This window comes from Haemaphysalis longicornis, unplaced genomic scaffold, assembly GCF_048455015.1.
Source record: "Haemaphysalis longicornis isolate Haplotype H1 unplaced genomic scaffold, Haemaphysalis longicornis Haplotype H1 scaffold_16, whole genome shotgun sequence".
In the NCBI taxonomy this organism is placed as follows: domain Eukaryota; kingdom Metazoa; phylum Arthropoda; class Arachnida; order Ixodida; family Ixodidae; genus Haemaphysalis; species Haemaphysalis longicornis.
In genome coordinates this window covers 8,466,610-8,494,187 of record NW_027526266.1, presented here as the reverse complement: position 1 = coordinate 8,494,187, position 27,578 = coordinate 8,466,610, and the positions used below count along the sequence as shown (strand labels likewise).

General features: G+C 46.7%; 1 protein-coding gene across 1 annotated transcript in view; it reads right to left on the bottom strand.

Annotated features, from left to right (window-relative positions):
* Nucleotides 1-19,969, bottom strand: part of LOC144166213 (uncharacterized) — a 33,520-nt gene extending 13,551 nt beyond the window's left edge. Inside the window, exons 1-4 of the mRNA XM_077695798.1 lie at nucleotides 19,950-19,969; nucleotides 19,654-19,830; nucleotides 14,820-15,078; nucleotides 10,637-14,718 (exon numbers count right to left, since the gene is read on the bottom strand). Of these exons, the coding sequence (XP_077551924.1) occupies nucleotides 10,637-14,718; nucleotides 14,820-15,078; nucleotides 19,654-19,830; nucleotides 19,950-19,969 (4,538 nt within the window). The remainder of the gene's footprint in view (nucleotides 1-10,636; nucleotides 14,719-14,819; nucleotides 15,079-19,653; nucleotides 19,831-19,949) is intronic.
* Nucleotides 19,970-27,578: the final 7,609 nt, after the last annotated feature.

Sequence of the window (27,578 nt, the reverse complement as noted above, 5' to 3'; positions counted from 1 at the left end):
TTTTTGAGAGTTTAAAAAGGTCGTGAGTGTATTGGGAACATTAAACTACAAAACATTTTCTGCCCGTTCTCAATCATAGGATTTGAACCGCTTAGCGATGTGGTTCTGTATGTAGTTTATTTGAACGGGAACTGAATCGTGACAACATAAAGGTTCCCGCACTAGCACTGTGGGCCAACTGTTATTTCTTTCGGTTTTACACACTCACCCGAAGTGAATAAATCAAACACGGCTACTTTGAGCTATGTCAACAGAAGAATTTAGAGCTTCGTGGCCCGGGCCTCTTACCGCAGTACCGTAAACGATTTGTTATCAGATTAGTGTTCCACCTGATATGTCGGTGGCTATAGGTATCGGCAGGTGATTCTGGAACTTTTAAGGAAAAATTTTTTATGGACATAACATTTACAGAGACGCAACTTCAACGATTGTAATTTTTTTGGAACACAATTCGCAGGCCCCTGTTTATGGGGAAATACCAAAGAATACAAAAAAGAGTATTTGTGAGACATGCCGCAGGGTATCCTATTTTTGGGGGTTCGGATAAAAGGCAAATCCTACGCTATAAACCAGTTTGCTTCTCTATAATCACGGTGGAAAGGCAGTTTTTGCGGCAGTATATATGAATAGTTTTAGTGTCCTGTGCGACAGACAAAATAACGGCGAGTTTTCTTGCAGGCGGGAATACTATGACCTTTCCATCAAATCCTTTAAATGTGAATTTTTTTATAGCACTTTCAATTATTAAAACCATCCTTTTGTTGTTTTTTCTGTAAAATTCGCCCTTAATGCGCCAATTTAAAATACGAGCAGTATTCAGAATGTTTTGTTTGTAGCAGCAATGTATCAACTTTTTTGACGCATGATTCATTTACAGGGCCGTGCTGAACACAGACCACTGATATAAAACTGTTCTGCCGCCATAGTATTGTCGGATCATCTGCCAGTAGACAAAAAGTTTTGGTATAACGTCTGCAGGTATCGCTACGGCGTACGTCACCCGGCTGTCGCCAATGAACATGGAAATTACGTGTGTGCATCGGTGTTAGTATTTCCGCCAGGAGTGAGAGAAAACAAGCACCCGATTTACATTCCCGCGCACACAACTTCAGCGAACGCCTCCGTGTGCAGTGAAGTGCATCGAAGCCACCAACATCACCACTGAATTCCGTGCCGGCGACTGTGCTACTGGTGCGTCACTATCACTATTATCCCCGTCTGCATCAGAGAGCGGCGGCCATCATAATAATTTTTTTATTGATGCATTGGAGAACATGGCACTGAAAAGGAGGACGTGCGCGTGTGGAGCATCGAAGGGTTTTCCGTTAGTTAGAATACGTAAGCTTCTTCTACAGTGAGACCGCAATGTGAATTGCAAATCCCGCAGAGTGGGCACGTGCTCCAATGAACCAATCAAGTGTTGAGAGGTTCGTCCGCAGAATGCGACTAGGAGCTGCTATCAGAACGTATCAGGACTGGTTCTGAAATGCTGCGAGCCGTACCGATCTCCCCGGTAAGCGACGTTCAGTTACCCTCAGCAGGTTATGAAGCCGCGGGACAGTGGTGCCGGTTCCTAGTTACGCGTGAACCCACTACCTGTCGTAATACGCTTCCAAAGCACTGCGAACCGACAAGGGCGAACCACATTTTCCGTAAACCGGACATCCACAGTAACCGAGGAGCGGCACGTGCTGTGAGTCACTAGCATAAGCAGACTAGGCCGAATCCGTCGCCGCATTGTGATAGGTAGTGTGGTCATGTGCATCCTATCTCATTAGCCTAATGTAGTTTTCTTGTGCCGCATCCTGTGTGTGCCGGGAATGGTATCCTGGTCCCACTAGAAAATCTGCCTCCGCAATGCTGCCTTGATCATCTCGCGTGGCCCTAGTGCAAGTTCTGTTCTTGCCTGTACCAGCCTGAAAACCGCACTGCTTATGATGTCACCGGCACTCGGAGCCGCGGTGCGAACATTTCTCATGCTTCTCCTTTGGATACGCTTCCCTGGCGATCACAATTCCTTTGAATCGCGCCGAAGTAGACTACTTGAACCGTGCGAGAACGCACAGTGAAACTTCTCTTGATACCGATTTTGGCGGGCCTTGTTCTCAACATTGTTTTCATTACCACAGCCCTGTATTCAATTTTCTCAAGCAATTTTCTGATGCCACCATCATCATTGCCGGGCACGGCCATCGTTAGTGCGGGATCATCAGTGCTCCAATAAATCGTTTACCAAGTCTCCTGGTCGATTTCCGCTGCACTTATTTTTTTGCATATATACGCACAAAAACGAAGTTTCCTCATTCATTTTGTTTTTGTGTTTTTGTCCGAATGAGAGAGTGTGTTTTAATGTACTATTCACTTCAAAGAGTTTTGCTAGACAAAAAAAGCCCTGACAAAATTACCGATTCTTTTTACAGGAGTATTTCGGGCGTATCATCAACTATAATTCCAATTCCATGCTACGATGCTGTAAGTACATCATTCCTGGTTCTGTTGAACATCCGTAGTATTCACTGATGTTTTAAAAATGCAGAAGCAAAAACGATTTCCTGTCGAAGTGAGAGATAGCAGCTAAACTAGTATATTGCATTTACTTTACATAGGATACGTTAGGCTTCTTTTAAAGATACGTATTTCCGAAATATAACTGCGAAACATCCAGGTTTGAAGGCGTGGTGTTAAAATGAAAAAAGTAACTTCTGCACAGAATTTAGTGCATGCTTCAATACGCAAAATTTTAACACCGCCTGACGTAATTCGTCGCAGTTTCGAATATAGGGTTTTTAGTGAGAAGAATTTCGACAGTGACAACAGAAAGAACAGAATGCTGCTTATCAAAAACAAACACCAGAGCTAACGCGTCATAAACCGCGACTGATACACGCTTCCTAAAGCATAACAAATATGTGGAAGGCTAAATACACCAAATATTGTTCCAGAAATTGAACAGTAACGTGCAATATAAGTGTTTTTTTTATTTTTTATTAGCATTCTCACTTTCTTACGTACAGCAAACTCAAGGAATAGGAACAAAAAGTGCCAAACTGCACCTGTCTGGTTTCGTGACTCCATGCATTGTGCATAACAGGGAAACAGAAACAAGCTAAATTACAATACAAACACAGAAAAAAGTACACACGGTATGTAGAGGCACTAGAGATTATTTAAAAACGGGTGTGATATACAAAACCGCGGTTACATTGCGAAACAAAATCGTAAACAGACAGCATCACACAGAAAATAGAGAAGACGTAAATTATTTCTTGAAAAAAAAACCCTTTGGGCACTGATCACTTATGTCCATTAAGGCCTTATTTTTATTCAAGAGGCTATAAAATAGGTGGTGTAAACCTTAAAAGCTGTAATTGGTTCGGATCTTCAGCGTTTTGTACTTTCTAGTTCTAGATTCTAAAAACTGATTTCTGGTTAGGCATGCATGTTCAAAGTCCTCCTGACTTTTCTTTATGTGTGAATATATGTACATCGCAAGCTTGAGCTTGTGAAGCTGGAACACATCGATCAAACCATATTTGGCGCACACGTTTGCAACACTATCCGTATATTTAAAGTTTTCTAATGGTCTAATAGATCTTTTTTATAGTTGAAAGTGTGCTCCCAAATTAGAATCTGTTGTATTGCTCCAGATTAGTAGGCAATACCGGAAATGAGGCTCAATTATTCCAGAATATATACTAGTTCTATACCTTGCAGGAATTTGGTTCCTTAACTTCCACAATGCTCCTGTTAGCCTATTAGCTTCATGTGATCGATATGTTCATTCCAGGATAGATATTTGTAAAAAAACACGCCTAACAATTTATTAGCGTTAGTGGATTGTAATATGTTATTGCGAAAGCAAAATTGAAAATTTTCTAACCACGGTGTATTTCGGGCTCTGAACATAACGTACTTGGTTTTGTTTATATTTACCTACAATTCATCAGCGTACAGCCAATCAGAGTTCCCCTAGCCAAAAATTCACACCTACTTCCAGTTTCATTACGTCTCTTACAAAAGAAAACATTTCTGTCGTCTGCGTATAAAACTATTTCTTGCGGGTGAAGAATATTGGGAATATCATTTATATAAACCAAAAAAAGGAGAGGACCGAGTATCGATCCTTCGGGTACTCTCAATGATATCGAACGAAAATCGGAAGACGTGGCACCTACCAATACAAACTGCTTACGACATGTCAAATAGCTTTTGATTAGTTTTTGTGCAACTCCTCTAATTCCGTACGGAGCTATTTTGTCCAATTAGAAGTGTTTCGTGGTGTCAAACGCCTTCCTGATATCAAGAAAAAGTCCCACCGTATACACTTTTTTCCAGATGTTTTCTATCAGCTTTTCTTTAACTCATAATAACGCTAACTTCGTCGACGTTTTCTTTGAGAACCAACTTTTTGAGGAACTATCACTTGCAAACTTTCTATGTATTCATTTATTTGTGTAAAAATTACTCCTTCTATAATTTTGGAAAACAAAATTGACAATCGAAATGGCACGATAGTTATTTAGCTCATCTTATGGACCCCATTCTGAAGAACCATCACACGGGCAACCTTGAGTTCATCTGGAAACAATCCGTCGAGGAGTATACAATTACATAATGACAAAATGGTGTCGCAATAAGAGAATACATGGCTTTTATGGGTGCAGCCTTGATTTCGCCAGGGCCTGCTGCGCTATTATTATTCAAGAAACCGATTATATTTTGTTTTTCTAACTCCTCTGACGGCCTTAAAAAGATACAGCCTTCAACATGGGAGGTAATTTAGGATACAGGATCACGTTTTTTTGCCTATCGTTTGGCGAGACCACACAACAAAAAGTGTTAATAGCTTTGTCAGACAATTGTGTATCAGAAATCGTTACACCATTGACATTTATTTCCGTAGGTATTGTATTACTTGTGCGTTGTTCAGCTCATTAGAGGCTTTCAAAAATGTGTGTCTTTGATCAATAATTTCAAACCTATGTCTGTAGTAGGAATATTTCGTTTTACTAATTGCTGTATTTATTTTATTGCGAAGCCTTTTAAGTTCCGGGAATATTTCAACATTTTTGGTCTGGAGAAATTCTGCCAATAATTTATGTTTTCTGTTATTACCACTATAAACAGAAACCGTAATCCACAGTTTTCTAGCCTTTTTACGCCTTTTCAAAATATACGCTGGAAAGGCCTTGTGGTAGGCATCAATAACTTTACAATAAAAAGTTGAAAACGCAGAGTTTGCGTCATTTTCATTTAAAACATCAAACCAGTCTAATCAAGATAACATCGAGTGAAATGTAGCTACCGTTTTATCACTATTTTTCTCAATTTCTGCAAAGAGTTGGGTATTTCTACCGAGATATTGTAATTCAAAACATAGAATAAAGGTATAAGATCACTAATACTTACTCTAATTACACCAGAAGTGCTTTTGTTTTGTACAGCATTAGCAAAGCACACATCAATAGAAGTTTCAGTAAAAGGGGTATTTGTGTTGCACAGTTTATAAGTATGTCATACCCATAAGACAACATGAAGACCAGAAATTCGCTCTGTGCCCTTCCGGTTGAAGATAACGTAATATTTATATCTCCTACAATACCTTATTTCAGTTTTGAAAGGGGCACATGAATAAGAAGTTTTTCCAAGCAGTCGAAGGCGTTTTTCACTGTTCCATCGGGAGGCCTGTACATAAATATTCCTAAAGTGCCAGCGCAGTTAGCTGTTAGTATTTCATAATCTCTCGTAACGGACGAAAATTCTGGCACAAGCGAGCACTTCACACCAGCCTTCACATAAAAAAAACCGCCACATTTTCTTTCTGTTCTAAATAAACCGATGTGCTCGTAACCCTCAAAGCGGCAGACATCGCTCGTACAAGAGAGAACCACTTCTCAGTAAAGCCTAGTGAATGTTCACTAAACACTAGTTCAAGTTGTTCCATTTAGTTTCTTAGACTACAAGCATTCAAATGAAACAATGACAACGCCTTATGAGTCCATTTGTTGGCTGATACGAAATCTACGCTTCTATGAAGAAGTGGAATCGGCAATGAATAAAGTAAAAACAAAGTATACCGTAGTTATGGGGGACTTCAATGCTAAAGTAGGCAATAATCAGGTTGGAGACAAAGCAGTTGGGAACTATGGTCTGGGCTGTAGAAATAGCAGGGGGGACCTACTAGTTGAGTTTGCAGAACGGAATAACCTACGCATAATGAATACCTTCTTCTTTAAACGGGAGAGTTGGAAGTGGATCTGGAGGAGCCCGAATGGGGACCCCAAAAATGAAATAGACTTCATATTATGCGACACCCTGGCGTCGTGCAGGATGTGGAAGTGCTCGGAAGGGTAAGGTGTAGTGACCACCGAATGGTAAGATCTCGAATGACGCTAGATTTGAGGAGGGACCGCAACAAGCTACTACAAAATAAGCCGATAAATGAGCTAACAGTAAGCCGTAAATTAGAAGAATTCAGGGTCGCGCTGCAGAACCGATATTCCGCCCTCAACGAGGAAGCCGAGCTTACGACACAGGAAGCCAGCGACAACCGTACACGCATTATCACGGAGTGTGCAGTAGAAGTCGGGGGCACTATGGCTAGACAGGATGCTGGTAAACGTTCACAGGAGACGAAAGATCTAATCAGAAAACGGCAAACCATGACAATATCTAACGCAGCTGACAGAATAGAACTAGCCGAGCTCTCGAAGTTATTCAATAAGCTTAAGACAGCTGACATACGGAAGTTTAATATGGAGAGGATCGAATACGCTGTAAAGAACGGAGGTAGCCTGAAAGCAGTGAAGAGACGTCTTGGCGTGGGGAAAAATCAGATGTATGCACTTAAGGATCAGCAAGGCAATGTCATTACAAACAGGGATAAAATAGTCACAGTGGCCGAGGAGTTCTATAGGGATCTGTACAGTAGCCGGGACATACAGGACAATGCCGAACGAGACAGTAGTTCAGAGGAGATAGACATCTCACCAGTAACGACCGAAGAAGTAAGGAAGGCTTTGAAAGAAATGAAAGGGGGCAAAGCACCTGGTGAGGATCAGATAACAGCAGACCTCTTGAAGGATGGCGGAGAAATTGTGCTTGAAAAACTGGCAAACCTGTATACGCAATGCCTAATGACCGCAATGGTACCGGAATCTTGGAAGAACGCGAACATCATCCTTGAAGGACTTAAAAAATCTCAGCCGATCAGCTTACTGTCAGTCGTCTACAAGGTATTTACCAAGGTAATCGCTAATCGAATCTCTGCAACCTTAGATTTCAGTCAACCTAAAGAACAAGCAGGGTTCCGTAAAGGTTATTCAACAATGGACCATATTCACACGATCAATCAGGTGATAGAGAAGTGCGCTGAGTATACTGAACCCCTATATATAGCCTTCATAGATTATGAGAAAGCATTTGACTTCGGTCGAAACCCTAGCAATCATTCAGGCATTTCGGAACCAGGGGGTAGATGAGCATTATGTAAGAATACTAGAGGATATCTACAATGGGTCTACAGCTACCATCATCCTCCATAGGGAGAGTAGTAAATTACCTATAAGGAAGGGTGTCAGACAAGGAGACACAATCTCTCCAATGTTATTCACAGCATGCTTACAAGAAGTATTCAGAACGTTGAATAGGGAACAGGCTGGAGTAAGGGTAATGGAGAATACCTCAGTAACCTCAGATTTGCTGATGACGTTGCCTTGCTAAGTAACTCGGGGGACGAATTGCAAAACATGCTTTCCGCACTGGGCGAACACAGTAGAACCGTGGGCCTGAAAATTAATACGCAGAAAACTAAAGTATTGATCAATAACCTCGGGACAGCACAGCAGTTTGAGATAGGTGGCGAGGCAGTGGAAGTGGAAAGCGAATATATCTAATTAGGCCACGTTGTGACCACAGATCCCAATCATGAGGCAGAGATAATTAGAAGGATCAGAATGGGGTGGGGTGCATATGGCAGACATTCTCAGATAATGAATAGCAGCCTACCACTGTCGCTGAAGAAGAAAGTGTATGACAGCTGCGTCTTACCGGTACTCACCTACGGGGCAGAAACTTGGAGGCTCGCTAAGAGGGTTCAACTTAAATTGAGAACGACTCTACGGGCAATGGAGCGGAAAATGATAGGTGTAACATTAAGGGAGAAGAAGAGACCGGAGTGGGTCAGGGAGCCAACAGGTGTTAAAGACGTATTAGTAGAAATTGAGAAGAAATGTACGTGGGCAGGGCATGTAATGCGAAGGCAAGATAACCGTTGGTCATTAAGGGTAACAGAGTGGATCCCTAAAGAAGGCAAGCGTTCCAGGTGGCGGCAGAAAGTTAGATGGGCAGATGAGATCAAGAAGTTTGCGGGGATAAATTGGCCACAGTTGGCCCAGGACCGAGGCAATTGGAGAATAATGGGAGAGGCCTTTACCCTGCAGTAAGCGTAGATAGGCTGGTGATGATGATGATGATGACGACATACCCTATAAAATACTCAGTCGAGTATACTGAACCCTCTATGACAGTAACTTAATTCCGTTAGCGAACATGAGCCTTTCATTTGATTTTTTCCAGATCGCCCTCAAAAAGAATTCTGCTATTAGGGGCGCCGGACTGCTTCTTAACCAGAATCTTCGAAAAATCTGTGATTGCTCAGAAAAGTCTGCGATTGCTCAGAAAAAGGTGTCAGAATTGGAGAGAGGGCAGACCAGATTATATTTGGCAAATCGAAATCCCCCCAAAAAAATAACGGCTAGGAAGGGAACCAAAAGGCGAGAATATTGAGAAGATTGTGTAGTTCCTCAACGAAGCCTTCTGATGCGTTCGGAGGGCTGTAGGAGAAACCAATTATACCTTTTGGCCTAAGCTTAGGCCTAAACTGTTTCAAAATTTGTTTAAACATTTATGGGAAAATACGGGATACCATGAGGTATAGCAATAAGTGTGCCAGAACCGTGTTGTTCTTCCCTGTCACAGCGATAAACTGGTTACCCTTGCTGCCGTGTAATATTTCGCTTCTCCGCACTTTAGCCGGTAGCCATGTTTCGGTTAAAATAATTACGTCCGCGTCGCATGAGCGGATGATAGGGCCGTGTTGGTCCGTTTGTTCATAGCACTTCTCACATTGGCAAATACAACGTGATCCGATAATAATTTTTAAGCGCCGGCGCGGTTGGCAGGTGCAGATTGCTAACAGTATCTGTGCGCGTTGGAAGAAGCGGCTGTGCCATTAAAAGCAACTGTCGGGCTGCTGCGCGCACGAGTGCTTGAGGTTGATCCTAGGGCTTCGGTACTCCCGGAATTCGGAGCGCTACTTGCGATATAACGGGAACTTGCCCCCATGCTATCACTTTGCCGGTCGTAAGGGTAGTTGCACCATATACAGACAGCCCGTTGTAACAAATGTTGAATTCAGGATAACCTGGCAGCTCTTTGCCGTATTGCCACAGTTTTTTCTTCGCTTGTCTTGTCACTAGTGAAAAATGTTCAGTCAGTGATACGTCGCATTATTTTAGTTTGGATCGTTGGGACAGTAGCTATTTCTTATCTTTATAGCTGCTAACCTCGGCTATAATTGGTCTGCATTTCTGTGCTCTGTAAGGTCCTCCCAAGCGAAAAACATTAGTTCCCTTCCACTCAGTGAAAAATGTCCTGCAATTCTGGACGTAGTCCACGGATTGTACGAAACAAAACACGTTCATTGTAATTTCTGATGAAGCATACTTAAAGGGGCCCTGAAAGGCATTTTCATCACACTAAATGAACTAGCGCAACCGTTAGATTGGGTCGTCAACGTCCTCTGTGCCAAGTATTACTCTTTTACGCGCAGCGGAAAGCTCACACTTTCGTTGCAAAGTTTGTCGTGTTTTTCTCACCCTTCCCTTCGTGTTCTTGGACCCCGCCATCTTCACATGTCTACATCATCGATTCCCAGATGTTCGTCATTAGCTAGACATCCTGCTATTGGGCGGCTTTTTCACGCACTTCCGGCAAAGAGATCAGTCGTCTGCTCAGCGTCGGCTCGCCGGCTGATCTGCCAGCGGAGTGCCGGAGTGCTTGGGCATTTTACGACAAACGAAACAAGTGTAAAGCAAACGCTTAACCGTTTGTATTGAATGCAACACGGCCATAACACGACATGGATATTCTGTTACCTGAGTACGTTCCATAAAGAAAGCGTTGAAGCCCCGTGGCAATTCTTTCGTGCAATCGCAGAGAACGCCCTGAGCCGAAGGCCCGGGTTTGACGCATACATTTTAGTCAACTTCAAAACAATCCAGAGAGGCGTTTTTAACGAACACAACGTCACAACATGCGTTGAAAGTCTGAACCACGATTGACAGAGGATGGGTTGCCTCCTACCTGTCGTAAATTCGGTACTCACCTCGCGCGCGCTTTGCGGGGACAAACAGCAAGTCACTTAACTCTGGCGCACAAGCCGATGGCTTTTAGCCACGCACACTGTGTGGCGGATCAAGCAAAGAAAGCAGGACCCAGACGTCCGGTTCTCGTGGTGGTCACGGAACACTCCAGCTCGAGAACGCGAGCGCGGCCGATCTTCATCTTCTGATCGTGCCAAGCCCCCTGCCTTCGCTTGTCTCAACCACCCATTCCACCTTTATTTTCTACACACTCCCCGGCCCGCCAAGAAGTGTAAGGGTTGGCTTCAAGGAAGTAGAGACGTTGAATGGGCCGCCTGATTTCTTGACCAGTTGACAGGCGGAGTACACAGGAGCGGGCGATTCCGTCGCGTCCGGGTAGCAACTTGGCCACACGGCCGAGTCTCCAAAACGTTGGGGCGTATCCTTCATCGTGCACTACAACCACGTCTCCGAGTGCGAGTTGGTGTAACGGATGCGAGGGCACTTCGTGAGCGGACCGCAGAAGCAGCAGGTATTCATTCCGCCATCTTTGCCATAGGCGATTTGTGACGTTCTGTCGGTGCCTCCAGCGGCGTGTCAACTCGGAGCTTGTCGACGATGGCTCGAATGGCCCGAGGTTCTGGGGGAGGCACATGTTCGGCTTGCCGAGCCAGAAGTGAGCCGGTGTTAAGGGATGAGGTCCGTCGGCATCTGTGGTCAGGTACGTCAAGGGCCGGCTGTTGATAACCGCCTCCACTTCACACAACGTGGTGACCAGTTCCTCAGCTGTCAGGGAGTTGCGTCCAAGGGTACGTCTCAGCGTCTCTTTTGTTATCCGAATCATTCGTTCCCACCAACCGCCCCACCACGGTGCCTTCTCTACGTTGAATTTCCAAACAATGCGCTTTCCGCTGCAGAAATCTTGGAGTGTGGCGTCGGTGAGGGAATGGAAGGACTTCGCACAGTGTTTAAAAGCGAGGGCGTTATCGGAGTATACCGTGGCAGGTATTCCGCGGCGAGCGATGAAGCGCCTGAAGGCGAGCAAGAAACTTGACGCTGTCATCCCCGTCGTCAATTCCAGGTGTAGAGCCCGCGTGACGCCGCACGAGAATACGGCGACGTATGCTTTGACTTTGGAAGGGTCATTGGTACGGCAGTACAGAGGACCGCAGAAGTCCACGCCCACAATAGAGAACGGGCTTGTTTCCGTTATGCGGTCACGTGGTAATGGTGCCGTCGGTGCTGTCTCCGGTGTCAGCCTGCGCCTTCGGCACGGCACGCACTGGTGGAGGGCTTTCTTCACTGTCTGGCGCCCTCGAATGATCCAATAGCGCTGGCGGATCTCTGTGAGCGTGGCTTCTGTTCCAGCGTGCAATAGGCGCTCGTGGGTTGCCAGAATAAGCAGCCGTGTTAAATCGTTCTTTCCGGGCAGAATGATCGGATGTCGCACTTCGAAAGGCAATTGTAAGCAGTGTAGTCGTCTCCCCACGCGGATAACGCCAGCGGAGTCCAAAAAGGGCTGTAGACGAAGCAGTCGGGAAGTCCCCACACCAAGCTGGCTGTTCGATAGAGCTTCCCGGTCTTGGGGGAATGCTTCCTGCTGTACCTGGAGAATCCAGTACAGTTCAGCTTCTTGGACTTCGTTAGCAACCAGTGGCCCGGTCATCGACGGACGTTGCGGTAAAGCGTTGTTTACGAAGCGTCGAACCCAGGCCGTCACTCTAAGTAGCCGTGAGTAGCGGCTGTAATCTGAAATTTGGCATAGCGGTTCTGGTGGCGAAGACCCCACCGGGCAAGATGACGGCAAGGCTGGTGACGGGTCGACGAAGTCAGCGACTTCCTGGGGCTGGTTCAATGGCCACAGGTTTTCTATGTGGGTGATCCATGATGGTCCATGCCACCAAAGCTCTGAGGTTCTGAGGACTGTTGCACTTATTCCGCGTGTTATGAGGTCGGCAGGATTGTCCTTGCTACTGCAATTCCCCCATCTGCATCCCTTGGTTAGGCGCTGGATCTCTTCGACGCGATTTCGGACGAAGGGTGGCCACCTGCTAGGTTCCCCGCATATCCAGTGCAGGGCAATCTGCGCGTCCGACCAGAAGAACGCACGTGTGGCTGATAGGCGAGGAACTCGCATTAGGTAGTTGTAAAGGCGCGCTGCGATGAGGCAGGCAAGGAGCTTGAGGCGAGGCAACGTCGTCGCCTTGATAGGGGCCACACGACCTTTGCTGATCAGCAGATTTGCCTCAAACGGGTCACCATGCACGGAGCGTCGGCGGACGTAGACAGCTGTGCCATATGCTCGCGGGCTAGCGTCCGCGAAGAAGTGGATTTCGATGGACTGCTCCGGGTGACCTTGGTTGTCTGATACGTTTCGTGGCAAACAAAGGTGTTGCAGCTCGGTTAGTTCGGAGCACCATGCGTTCCAGGCGGTGAGTTGCTCACGTCGTAGAGGACTGTCCCATGGGTGCCGCAGCTTCCATAAATCTTGAAATATAACCTTTGCCCGGACCGTGAATGGTGCCAAGAAGCCTAGCGGATCGTAGATTCTTGCAAATGTTTGTAGCAGGGTTCGCTTGGTGGTGGGCTTTCTGTTGATAAACGCGGTCACGTTTCCTGTGCTAATGAGCAGCGTGTCGTCAATGCGGTTCCAGCTCACCCCGAGAACTTTCATTGTGGTGGCGTCGCCACCTTCATCCTCCAATGCGAGCTTATCTCTTATGAACAAGTCCCGCAGGGAAGAGATGTTGGAAGCCCATTTTCGGAGCTCCATTCCGGCTTCGGCCATTACAGCCCTTGCTTCCGAATATATCTGATGAGCTCGGTCGACGTTGTCCATGCCAATGATGAGGTCGTCGACATAGAAAGACTCTCGCAAGATGGCGGCGGTGTCCGGAAACTTTTGTGAGACTCGCAGATGATGGTGCAAAGTGGCGGCGAGCAAAAAGGGACTCGATCTCGCACCAAAAGGAACCCGTGTCATTCGCCACTTCACTACTGGAGGAAAGGGCTCATTCGGTGTAGGAAGGCGCTCGACCCACAAAAAACGTAGCGCGTCCCTGTCCTGTTCCCGAACAATCATCTGGAGGTAGGCCTTCTTTATATCTGCGACCATGACCACGGGATAGCACCTGAATTTAAGAATGAGCCTTAACAGGTCCGCATCCAACTTGGGCCCCTTACAGAGAATGCTGTTCAGCGAAGGTTGCCCCGAAACATGTGACGAGGCATCGAAGACCACCCTTAGCTTGGTTGTGACGGCGTCCCGACGAACCACACCGTGATGCGGCATGTAGTACCTGGTTGTCGAGCATTGGTCACCGTCATGCTCGGGAACTCGTTCGGCATGGCCGTCGTTGAAATACGTCCGGATTGCGTTGTCGTACTGGGACAGCAGCTCAGGCTGACCACGAAAGCGCCGCATCTGCACACGCAACCGCTGTTCTGCGAGCCTATAGTTGTCAGCGCTGGCGTCCAGCCCTGGCTCCTGGATCATGACTGGAACCTCGAACCGCGCGCCATTCTTCCTCACGTCGCTATCGAATTGCTCTACGGCCGCGCGGTCCAGCACTGACGCATCAGGTCTTTCTTTGATCCCGATAGCATCCAGTCGCCACAGTGACGATAACTCGTTATCTGCCGCTGCGTCATCCAGCGAGGGCTCAATGAGGGCCAGGAATAAAGCACTAGATGATCCCGAAGTCCAGCCAGTTTCGTCGGAGTGTGCACCCTGGAGAGTCCAGCCGAACATTGTTTCGACGGCGGTCAGGTGCGGAGTCAGCCGTGAAATGTTCCCCGAGGTAACTTTCCAGTAGAAATCTGACCCAATTAGGATGCTGATGTGGTCATCCATGTAAGCCGACGCGGGCGAAGTGTCAGCGGCGAAAAGACCATGGTCGTGCATCAGTCTAAGCGTGTCATCGGTGATTGGGGGACTCGTAACGACGCAGATACTTGGGACCTCAAGGGCGTCGATGACCGCCTGCTTGCCGTTGTTCTGGCTGGCCACCGTGACTGACACACGAGGATACTTCTCCGCTGCTGCATGGTGGCTCTTGCCGAATGTGACCAGCTTGAGGTCCTCAACGCCTTCAACGGAGTAGCCCAGAGCGCGCGAAACGTCACGCCGAACGAACGTCCGCTGGCTGCCCGTGTCTAGCAGAACCCTCACCAGAAGCTGACCGTTGGGACCTGTCGCCCATGCGCGGCAAGTCTGCAGGTAGACTGGAGTGGGCCGTGTGGTTCTAGTTGACGCTGTAACCACCGACGATGCCGCATGGGACGGTTTGGGCACTGTGGGCGGTCCCCCTTGACCAGCCGAGTGGGACGACCTGGTAGCGTGCGCGGAACCTGGCTGAGCCACGTCGCAGAGTGACGTTAGATGCCGGCGTGAACAGCGGCTGCAGGACAACGTTCTAGCAGTCTAGCAAGCACGTGCAATGTGATTCTGCTTGCCGCACCGGAAGCAATGTCTTCCTGCTTGCAGTCGCCGTCGCTTCTCCTCTGGTGGCACATTCGCGGTGCATTGCGCGATCCCATGGCCTCGCCCGTCACAAAGGGGGCAACAGTCACCACGAGGAGGCGGCGATGACTCCGCATGTAGCGCTGCGGCTGACGGTGGAGAAAACTCCTCATGCGGTGTCTGCCGGGGTGCTGGAGGGCGTCGAACCTGAGGGCCGGTGCTGTCCATGTACCCTTCTTCCCGAATTTCCACCTGAATACAGAGAAAATCCAAGATCGCCTGAACTTGCTTGGCATCCCCGTTCACCTCATTCGCGGCTGATTCCTTCATCCGTTGCCGGTAAAGAAGAGCGATGTCATGCGGCAACGCCTTCAGCAGGACCCGGTGGATTATGACGGCGTACCGGTCGGGCGCGATGCCTAGTGCCTCCAAAGCGTTTAGGCGAAAGCTGATGTCGTCATGCAAGCGCCGCAAGCGCTTGTCTCAACCACCCATTCCACCTTTATTTTCTACACACTGCACATACCCCATGCGAGGTTGAGTAGTACGTCGCTCGAGAAAGATAATCCAGACCATGGGAAGCACTATCCACCCGCAGAAGCACAACGTCGCATTTCATCGCGTGACAAAGGCGCCCACAACACACACACATCGCCTCCTGTAATGCCAAACGCATCTCGCGCTTCCCAATTGGAGTGAATGGTACGCCTGCAGTGCCCACATGTCGCGAAGTGGGGCCCCAAGCTGAACCGGGATCACGCAACCGTAACTGACTTCTAAAGCGGTTTGTGCCTTGTTGCCAAGGCAACCGATGTTTGAGATTGTCAAAGAAATGGCGCTCGCCCCAGCGCTAGAAAGCTCAGAGCCGCGGCGGAGCATGTTTTGCCAACGTTGCCGCTCTCCACCACGCCTCGCCCCAAGCTAAACTGGTCACATGATTGAAGCGTTTTGTGCACGGGTTCTGTATCGGTTTAATATGACTTTTCCACATGCAGCCGGCCGGAATTACCACCACCGCAAAATAAGACCCGGCACCAGCGGGGCCACATCTGATACGGCGCTTTTTGGATAAACAGTGCGCGGTACATCAAGGGAACGAGCGCACGACCCTCCCCGTGCGGCTGCGAGTTCGCCCCCGATAAAAAGTCAAGTGCCGCCAGCAGCGTACACCGCGAAAGGGCAAGGCCATGCCGCCGCATACATGCGGCCAGATTTTTCGTTCGCTTTTCCAGCCTTGATCGGAGTGCGGGATTCATGGTGTCAACAAAGCTTTCCCGTAGCAGACGACAGTCTGAGCAGCGCAATAGCGGAAGTACGTCACCGCTGCGGAGCGCAGCATCATGGGAGGCAATGCTCGCGCGCCGTCAACAGCGGAGAGTAAGTCGAAAGGAGGAGGAAACGCGGAGCGACTATAATGCGCGGTTTTTGATTTACGATTTCTCAGCTAATACTCATCGCTTTAACAAAATTCTTGCGGGAGGGAGATTGCAAATACATTGCTTTATTTGGGTACATGTACATCCATGCATCGGCGGAAGGTATTTCAGGAATCCCTTTAATAGCCAATCAGCTGACTGAACGACGGAAGAATCCAAGCTTTGTTCTTGCACATAAACATGGAGGTTCCTGTGTCCCTCCAGCGTCGTAAGCATCTTACAGCTTGGTAAGGCCGGGATCAGATGGTTGCTGCAAATGTCGTAATAACGTTAAAGAACGACGTCATTTTCCGTCTCAGCCAAACCGAACCGTGCGACGAGCCGTTTCTTTGCGTCCACAAAACACGATACGGGTTTTGCTTCGGCAGTCTGAACAAAAACACAATTCGCTCTACCACTAAGGACTCCAGACAGGTCTCATTTGACCGTAGAACGTGCGCGTTTAAACCTCGCACGAGCAAAAAGCCCATGCCTCCAATCAGTAGGAATATGAAACCTATAGCCACACGTGCACGCCCCCCCCCTCTTCCCTACCACTATTCCCCGCTGCAAACCTACGCGCGCCTAAACCAGGAACCGGTCACGTGCACGTGCATAGATGTGACAGACGCGGTCGAAAATATACCCTGAAATCTCTCTGAACAAGTGATATTGGCTCACGCCGGCGTTCCAAACGGGAAAGTCGCTGTTCGTCCGGAAAGGATTCGCCGCTACTCGACGAGCTGAACTTGAGGCAGTAATGGCGGCTCGAGCACCTTTCTGTTGTTTTTGCACCCATTCGCGCTCGTGTTCTGGTTAACGCTTCAATTCTTGCAGTTCCTCCAAACGAACGGCATGCATTCATCACATAACGATTTAAAACCTGGAAGCTCTTCAGCTCAACCTTCACTTACAAACATGTGCATTTGCGCTTCCTTCCCTCTTGTATGCATCTTTCGGTTTGTGTAAGACGTCTGTGTAACACATTCTGCCACACCCTAACACTGGTTTGAGGAGCACAGCCGACTAATCGCACTGAGCCATGTAATTTCAGCCTCTAAATCTCCCACCGGCACAACCGGCATTTCATTGGTAGCGGCATGAGGGCTAGCTTTGTGTGCACGTCCCCTTCACCCCCCCCCCCCCCGCTTTTTATACTCCCCAACCATGCATGCCTAAACCGGCAACTCGTGATTGCTTATACTTGGGCGTGAGAGAGACCGGCTAAAATGTCGCTCTCAAGGCCTTCCAAGCTGGAAAAGAAATAAGTGCTTAAGCCGGCATTCCAACTAGGTTTGTTTCACTTCTGCCGGGAAGGATTCCCAGTTGGTGAGGTAGCATTTCAGCGGAAATGGCGATGAATGTTCGCGTTAGTTTTAGTAGGCAGCGTTTAGGCAGCCGTTACGTGGGCTTCATGGAAGCGGCATCGGTTTAGAGGTCCGCGTTGCTGAGTGACCGAACACTGCAGCTATGAAAGAAAAGAAAACGAAGAGGAGCGTCCAGCGAAAGGTAAAGTGGAGTATGACACGTGCGGCTATGGCATCCTCTCTGTCACTGCCTTTCCCTTGCACATGTTTTATGTTTCGCCACCAAGGCGCGCCCTTCCCCTGACACTTTCCCCAAATCCTGTTCCATTTACCGCTATCGCAACCTCGTGGCGTTTGCGTGAGAGGTTCAAACACGATATGCAGCAACATGCTCGCTGCTACGTTGTCCTGGGCTGGCTGGTGACGGTGGTGCAGTGCGTGCTAGCAGCAGAGTAGTGCACGCGGCGGTGCACTCGCTGATCACGCGAACACTTCCTAATACCTAGCAGAAATGCGCCGTGACCGAAAAGATTCAGGTCGCGCTGCGCACAAATTTAGTTTTATGGAGTTTGGAAGTCGTCGGGGCATTTTTACGCCCTTCCGTGCTTCTGTTTATTTCTCGCAATCAAGTAATACTGCACTACCACCGTTTGCTCGATGGCATCGGTGGAGGCGAGGGGGAAATTAGTTGTGAAAGAGGTGTCAGCGGTAGTGAGGAGGAGCTCCGGAGCGACGCCGAGTAAATCGATGACATCGGAATAAAAACTGAAGGGGGGGGGGGGCGGGTGCGGTAGATTAGACATACACTGTTTTGCAGTAAAATATAGCGCTGGTCTAGGATTTTTCTGGTGGAGTTATTGATCGACATTCTTTCGAGCTGGGCGTCGCGTTGTGCTGCGGCTATTTCCTCCAGCGGGTTGTGGATGCCCAATTGCAGTAGCCGGTTGGCGTTCGTGGTTTCCAGCAGTCCCAGGGCTGTGTTAGGCTGTATAATTATGCGGATCTTGCTTTTCTCGCTCTTCTTCCGTCTGTCAAAAGCCGCCGCTTAGGGAATGTGGCAAACCACCAATCTTTGAATTACCCTTACGAAGCTTTGGTGTCTCATGACACTGGTTCTTGCCATAACTCTTTTCAGGAGTCGCATTGAATTTGCCGCTTTCCCAATGAGGCAGCTGACGGTGACTCCGTTTCACCTTTTGTCATTGACGATGTTGGGACTGGGCATCTCACCTCAGTCACCCATATCACGACCCCAATCCCAGGTTGTCATTCCGACATCCCAGGTTGTCATCAGCCATTCCGACGCTCTCCCCGCTGTTGAGACTTGGCCTTCTCACCGCAGCCACCACTGTTGCGACTGGCCATCCGAGCGCAGCCACCGGTGTAGCGACGTTACCTTGCTCGGTCCTCTATGGACGCGACGCAGAGTAGAGCGATGAAGTTTCTCAAGCCGACGAAAAGTTGAAGAAGCATTTATATACAGTATACTGTATGTGCAAGGATAATGAAGGCGTTGCATTGCTCGCACCAAGGCGACAGCACCTATCAACTTGGTGCCTCCGAAAAGTGCGCCAAAAAATGCCGCCGAAAAATGCCGACAATGAGTGCCTCGGGGCGGGTTTTTATACCCCCGGAAGTCCGTTGTGGTCCCGAAATGTTTCAATTTTCTCCAATAAGGACTCTCGCTGGCTGAAGTTTGAAATCCCACGAGTGGAAGCGAAGCGGTTACGTCAACCGAGCCCCCATGATGCGGAAAGGGAGGGCGACGCTCACGTGGTCTCTGCGACGGCGCCTCCAGGCAAGTAGCAGCCTGTCGGTGGCGGGTCGTTCACCCGATGCAGATTCGGTGGAGCCGCCGCGATGCAGAAGGATGTGGAGACTCGTGGGAGTGTCACGTTTCAGCCTTTCGGCCGTGGGCGGTTTGGTCTGGTTTGGACGAGGCGTGAATCGGACCCGCGGTCGGCGGTTCACCAGGTGCAACAATTTTGGGGCGGGCGCTCTTGCACAACAGCACCCATGCCGCCAGACAATGCGCCATGAAGACAAGCTGCCTCCGCGTGGCTGGATCCCGGGCGTGCTCGTTCGCCAGGGTCATCCAGGTTCACCTCCAGTGGTCCAGGAAAAAGGCGGATCCACGCTCCTTTCCAAAAGGAGGTACCACCTGCCAGATCCCGATAACAGGTACATCACCGTGCTGCCCAGGTGTCTCGACCAGCTTCGCCAGGTTCTTCCGGTCTCGTTTCTCAGCACCGTTGGGTCCTCGTTTTGCAGCTTGCAAAGAACTGACCGACAACAGGCAACACCAAGCGCAAGCAAGCACCCTCTGTCCTCCGACAGAACAGCAGACTTCAAAATATGTGACAAAATTTCCTATCTTTGTGCCTATCCCCCAATATGTTACCTCTTCACGAAGGGACCCATGCGGTACGCAAGTCTCTCAAAATCAGAATTCACACTATGTGTCAAACGTAACACACAATCTCAAATGTTGACGACTAAAGTTGATCACTTGAAATCACGCGGTGAGGACATAATCAATTGAGGCAGCAAATTGGGGCAATAATTTTGCTCCCAGTGCTCAGCTAAAATCCCTTCACGAAGAGACGAAACAAAAGTCACTTGGAGGACGGAGGCAGCAGTACTTATAACGCACAGCTTAGCGCGGCTGCGTTAGCACTCAACTTTCCTTCCTTATAGCGAACGATAAGATTGTGCTGGTAGTGTAATTTACTCCACCTAACCAATCGACCGATTTTAAACGATTGAAAAGTCGGTGGCCATTAGAACTAGCGCTTCACTCAAGGCTCGCTTCAGTGTTTGAAACACGTCCTCCATCTTTGTGTCCCGCTACACCTTAACTGGCTCCGTCTTTCTGAGAGCGCCAGTTGAGTGACTAGCAAGTGTGGAGTAATCTTGCCCACCAGCCTAATTTCATTCCTTCACACCTAAATTTGCCCTTATATCGAACTTAGTAGTTGGTCGGGGATTGGTCTACTCCGTGTACTTCGATTTCTTGTGGTTTTCCTCGGCTGCGCTGGTGGTTTGCCTCAGCTACGAACTCTTATCATAACTGGTTGTTTCGTTAAAAAATCTACCCAAGAACTATACGAAACACTTACTGCTTATATTAGGTTGTACATTATGAGCTCTACCCTGCATTCAATAAATGTCTCTAATATTTGAACTGAAGTTACTATCGTCACACAAAATTGCTCCATACGTTCAATGGAGGATTCCGAAAATGTGCAGGTAGTATTTCTTTTATGCCTCCAATGTGGTTTTATTTGTGCCTTCATTTACATCAACGCTCATTGTGCGAAACTTGGGGAAGTTTGTGCAGTTGTCACTTAGCTTTCTTGTAAGAAAACGTAGATTTTTTCGGATAAAGAATCCACAAGTACAGTATTCTAAGCTTGAAATAAATTCTTGCAGAGAAATTGTAGATGTCTATTGAAAAGTAAGTCTCTGTTCCAATGTATTTAGTAGTCTGTTTACTCTTTGCACTTCACGGAAAAACTAGCGAATGTTGTGATACAATATACTGCGTGGTTAATTTCGTTCTGTAGTGTTTTTCTTTGAGCGAAGTAGTCACCCTTGGGCGTACGAGGATCATGACTGCAAATGTATTCTTTATAGTTTCTTGTTTTTTTATTTTTGTTTTGTACACTTTACTAGAACTGTGCAATAAAATATACTGGGCCCGCATGTACCTCGCACCAGGAGGAGAGGCCCTAATCAGGCTCCAAGCCTTTAGCCTCTGCTCCCCTATTCGTACCGACAGAAACTATAAAGAAAAGGAAAAAGAAGAAAGAAAGAGAATAACGGCATTTTGAGAATAATAAATTCTCAGAGAATCGCCATCTTTGCGCGCTTTTGGCAAACCGAAACGAAGTTTATTTTCAAACATTTTGTTCTGCGCAAATTTAATTCCGAATTCTTAAGCCTTTTTATGTATTCATTCTATTACTGATATTTCTTGCAGTGTTCTGAATATGGCGAAAACGACCGATGCGGAACAGGTTGCCAGTGTGTTCGAAAAGTAGAAAATGCTTCTGGGCTCTCTGGGAGGTGCGAGCGAGTATCGTGACTAAACGTTGTACACGCAAAAATGCCTACAAATTTTTTGTAAGGTAATGAGCATTTTAAATAAACAACACTGGTGCGACTAAAAATTTGCTTCATGTTCTTCATTCGCGCACAGCTCCTGATGTTTCGCATAAATGTGTTATAACTGCCCACAGAGGCTGCATTTGTGCTTTTCAGAGGACGTGATATTTTGGCTTTATATGGTAAATATACCATTAACAAAAGGCGCCAGAGCGAAAATGTTTACCATTAGCTAAATATCTCGGTACATGTGTTCAAAATTATAAAAAAGGTCTCTTGGAGCACCAAGATGTATTAGGTTAGATGATGTCGCAGCATTATGTTCCTGAGGTAACAAACATGACAAGAGAATCGTTTTAGAATTGTACACATTTGAAATCAAAAGAGAATTTACGATATCCCGCTGTGTGGAGTAAAAATACCAGTGAACTAGCCGCAGTCTAAGTGGTAGCCAAGAAAAAGCTTGTTTTTAAAGAGAAAGCTTAATTTTTGTTACCGATCGCATTCTCTTAAATAAGTAACCCATTTATTTATATACCGGTTGGTTACCCAAAAAACTCTGATAAGATTTGTGGACACCCAGAGCGTGCGTGAAACCAGGCTTCGATAGGGTCAAAATGGTTGTTTGAAAACTGCGAGAAGTAACTGTTTTTGAAACGACAATACAAGCATCGGCCCTGAAGACGTTTTACAATAGTATAAATTTATCCCATATACCACCTATCGAGAAAATATTTAGATCGTTTCTTATGCGTTTTTTAGTGCGGGAAAAATCGAGGCATGCGTTTGTTCTTCGTTTCTGTATGCCGTAGTCTTTCTTTACAAGAGTAGGCCAGCTACCTCCTCAGAGGAGGTGTAATCGCCCGTTTCTTTTTTATTCTGGTTCCCACTCAACTCAAGATAAAGAAAACGTTTGAAGAAATCATCCTCAACCGACCTGCGACCTCAGCAAAGATAACCCTTTAGTCTCATACTCACATAAACTGTGAAGGAAGTGTTTTGTAATGTATTGTGTTTAACTGTGGCTTAATATTATCCGGTCGGTTAATATTGCAACTGAGTGAAAGCGCTAGGTGTACACATTTCCCAGGCTAACCTACGGTTACTGAAAGGTCACTGAAATGCGAGGTACGTTGCCCCGTCGTGGAGCAACCTTGACCGCTGTCTTGTAAATACGACCCCTTCCTCCCTCTCTCCCTATCTTCTTTCTCTCTTTTTTGTTGTTGTTTTTGTAACTTAGGCTTAGCCCGAATGCATGCATACTCTCTGTTTCCGAAACATCTTCCGATCCTTCTCGCACTTTTCTGCAACTCTATAACGGAAATGTGCTGCAAGTGTTTGTGACAGAAAAATAATGTAACGGTACTCTTCTGATAAAGGCAAGTCCTGTTGCCGCTTGTATCCGACTCTTTACTGGTACTATTTCTGCGGGCTTTGTAAGTTTTATCTCTCTCACTCTCTCTCTCTCTCTCTCTCTCTCTCTCTATATATATATATATATATATATATAAGAGAAGAAAAACTTCGAACAAGGTAAAAGCACGATTGTGGCCTACGTTTCAGCAAAGAGAACTTGCTTTCCTCAGGGCCCTGAGGAAAGCAAGTTCTCTTTGCTGAAACGTAGGCCACAATCGTGCTTTTACCTTGTTCGAAGTTTTTCTTCTCTTGTGTTCTCTACCATCTTCAAAGTTCTACTACTCCCTATATATATATATATATATATGTATATGTATATATAGTCGGGAAGTAGAGTCCTTAGTTGCTGCAGGAATACGCACAAAGTAGAAGTACGCTCTTTGGAGACTTTATTTCCAACGTTTCGACCTGAGACAGGTCTTCCTCAGGAAGAAGCGGAAACGTTGGAAATAAAGTCTCCGAAGAGCGTACTTCTACTTTGTTGTGCGTATATATATATATATATATATATATATATATATATATATAGGAGAAGGGCTGTCTTTGGTAGCCGTAGCAAATAGTAAAAAATGGGTAGAGCTTCTAACAAAACTGTTTATAGGGACCTTTCGATCGGAGAAAGATCGGCATCCGATCGAAACGTCCCTATAAACAGTTTTGTTAGAAGCTCTACCCATTTTTTTACTTTATATATACACATATATATATATATATATATATATATATATATATATATATATATATATATATATATATATATATATATATATATATATGTGTATATATATATATATATATACATGTGTGTGTGTGTACATACGTATGACGGCAGCAATACGCAATGTAGGCGCCTGCATCTTCCACCCTCTGCACGCAAGCGTCAGCGGCGTCACTGAACCAGCCAAGGTGTTCTGGCACCCAGTTCACCCAAAACAGCAACGGCCGATAAGTAGACCCCGTGGGTCGCCAACCTACCACCTCATTAGAACTTACCCAGGATATGAACTATGCTTCCTCTGTGCCTCGAAGTGAAGTCTCAACACCCTGCGCAAGGCACGCACTGGTCGCCACAAAGAACACGCCGCCAAATAAAAAGTCTAGGGCCACCCCAGGTGCTTCCACCGCACGCGATCCTCCTTGCAGCCATTCTCCCACTACAGTTTACCCGACCGCTCCTCCTGACCGATCATTCCGGGTTCACATTAAACCCACCACTATCCCAAATAGGTTGTTCAACAAGTTAGAGAAGAGTGGCATCCAAAAATATCAAGGGTTCGTGAGCCATAACGGGTTCAACACAATACCCACGAACCTTGCGGGCATGAATGACGCTAACAAGATCTGCTGTAGTTGCAGCCTTCAATTATCCAGCGGTATTACAATGCCCATGCACCTTTAATGTGCCTCTGGGCACAATGTACCCCGCTTGGTCCTATTCCACCTTCACCAAAATGACTCCCCTGCAATCATTCGAAGTGAGTGGAGGTGATTGCGATGAATAAATTTTCATGGCGCAAGGCCGACTAAGGGCAAAGAGCACCGAACAAACGTCATTTCATGAGAGTGACATGAAGGTAAAAGTAGACCGTTTAAGTAAAAATAAACAAAGTAAAACACAACGTAATGAAGATGGCTGGTGTAAAGGGTCAAGTTGTCAAGATGCACGATAACAAATGAGATGTAAAGTTTTATGTGGCTAAGACACTCAAAAACACGTTTGACTGAAAACATGGGCTCCGCTCCTAAGAAGTATGGCGGATGTTGTGGAATATGTTGTGTGTACACCTGTGGCAAGTGTTTGCGTCGTGTTATGTCAAGTGCCTTGGATTGATTGAGCACGTGGATTACGGATAGGCCTTCTCCACACCCGCTGTAGATGGGTCTTGGGGATCCAGTAAGCCGGTGGGAGTGTGTCTTAAATGTGTTTTGCCAATCCGTAACCTTGCCAAGGCAACTTCTGCGTATGTGTTGTGTGAATCGGTTGGGTATCGTCTCCAGCATGGTTTTATAGTGTGGAAATTGTTGTCTGTGTGTTCATTCCAATGTTTTTGCCATATTTTCCGTAGTTGTTTTTTAATGTGTGGTTTCAAGTATGTGTAGGGTACTGTTGTTAGTTGCACAGTCTTTGTGTTTGTAGCAGCGGCCATTTCATCCGCCGTCTCATTTCCAGCGATCCATGAATGGCCTGGTACCCAACAAACAGTTACCTGAAAGTTTGCGCCATATGCCAACATAATTGTCCTAAGAAGAAGGTTGATAATGTACTTTTTGGATTTCTTTCGTGATGATAACGCCCCTATGACACCTAGTGAATCAGTGTAAATGACAGATTTTGGGATATGACATTTGACAATATAATTCACAGCAAGATTCCATAAGCCTCTGTTGTGAACATACTACACGTTACATTCATACATTCAAAAGCTTCAAATTTGGGTCCGTAAGCAGAACATCACACTGCGGAGGCAGTTTTGAAGGCGTCACTATAAAATTGTGTACACTGGTACTTTTCCTTCAGTGACATAAAGTGCTGCAGAATCGCATTTCTCGGTACCCTATTTTGATAGATTTGGAATAAAGACACGTCACACGACACAGCGCACGACACAGCGCGAAGCTGCCACGGCGCTGTAAAATCAGTGCAAGATGATTTCAAGATGTTTAAAAAGGCGACATTAAGTAAAGGCGCCTCCTCTCTCACTCTATGTGAGAAGGGAACAGAAATGGATGGGCGATTTAAAAACAGCTGTGATGTGTATGTATTCATAAAAAAGGTTTAAAAGGATGGTTATCAATCGATCAGACTTTAGAACCATATAAAATATCAACATAAGTTCGCTGGTGCTCTAGGCACCATTTGTCGCATTCCACACAAGGGCTTTGTACGGAAAGCGCCACACGAGAGGCGAAGACGCAAGTGCAGCACTGGGTCGATCATTTCCGTAATGCAAGCGAGACCCTACCAAAGCGGTATAAAGGCGCAGCAGGAGTTTTTTTGTCTGCGCCGTATGATTAGTGAGATGGGACTTTAAGAATATTCATTGTTTTTAGACCATTTTGCTTGAGCTGCTTGATATGGAAAATAATGATAGTTTTTCGTCCATCACCACACCCAAAAACTGGTGTTTTTTCAACAGAAACTTGGTCACCATTGAGAGTCATCATAGGAGCGGGCCTTAATCAGCTTCTCTTTGAGAATACCACACAAGTACTTTTCGCGGGATTAGGTTTGAAACCATTTTCATCGGCACAGCGAAGAAGTTTGTTTACCCCAAGCTGGACCTGATGCTCACATATGGATATGTTACAAGATATTAAGGATATTTCTACATTATCCACATACACTAAACAGGAGATTGATGGAGGTGATGCTTTCCGAAGCGAGTTCATCTTAAGAATGAAGAGTGTGCAGCTGAAAACTCCGCCCTGCGGCACGCCATTTTTTTTATAATGAACTCTTGACAGTGCCGCCCCAACTCTGATACGAAACGTTTGCATGGACAGCTATCAAGAGTGTTCAACATGTTGCCTCTTATGCCTGAAGTTTTTCTTTCTGCAAGAATGCCGTAATGCCATGCCGCATCATAGGCTTTTTCGATGTCACGAAATACGGTCATGCAGTACTGTTTGTGTATAAAGGCGTCTTTATTGTATACTTCTAATGCTACTAGTTTATCATTTGTGGATCGCCCTGCCCGGACGCCTGCCTGGCAGCTCTTGAGAAGACCGTTGTACTCAAGAAAGTACACGAGCTTCCGCTTAGTCATCTTCTCGAGAAGCTTACACAGGCAGCTGGTAAGGGCAATGAGCTGATAGCTTGCAGGAGAGGAAGGGCCCTTCCCTTTTTTTAGAAAAACCGCTACTCTGGCCTCCCTCCAAGAGCGTGGAATGTGCCCCGAAATCCATCTTTAGTTTTTTATAGGTGTAGGAGTGTTTCAAGACTATCTGAGTATAGATGTTTTATCATAGTGTATGTAATCTTATATGCACCTGGAGCTGGAGGTTTACATGTGGTCTGAGCACCCTTCCGCTCAATATTTAAAAAAAGGAGAATTGTAGGAAGTGTGCGACTTTTTGCTATCACGCAGACGCGTCTTTTTGGCACACGTTTTGTGTTTCATTAAAGTGTTTGTGTAGTTTGCTGAACTGAACATGTGTTCGAAGTGTTGTGCAAGTGTGTTGCCTGGTCTTCGACTGTGTCTCCTGTTGTGCTAACCAGGGGCAGGCTGTGTGTCTGTTGTCCTTTGAGCTTACGTTTATGTGTCAAACTTTGTGTGTGTCCGTGTACGAATTGATGGATGTCAAGAAGGAGCTCCAACTCTTTCGTTGTGCCTCACGGAGCAAACGTTTTCCAAACGCCTTGGCCCTATTGAACAAAATGAGGTTACCCGACTTGGAGTACCGACGAAGGATACCCCACGCCTTGTTGTGGCCCTTTAGCGCCCGCCTACAGTCCTCATTCCACCACGCCCTCCTCTGGTTGCGCGGCGCACCAGAGGCGTGGGGG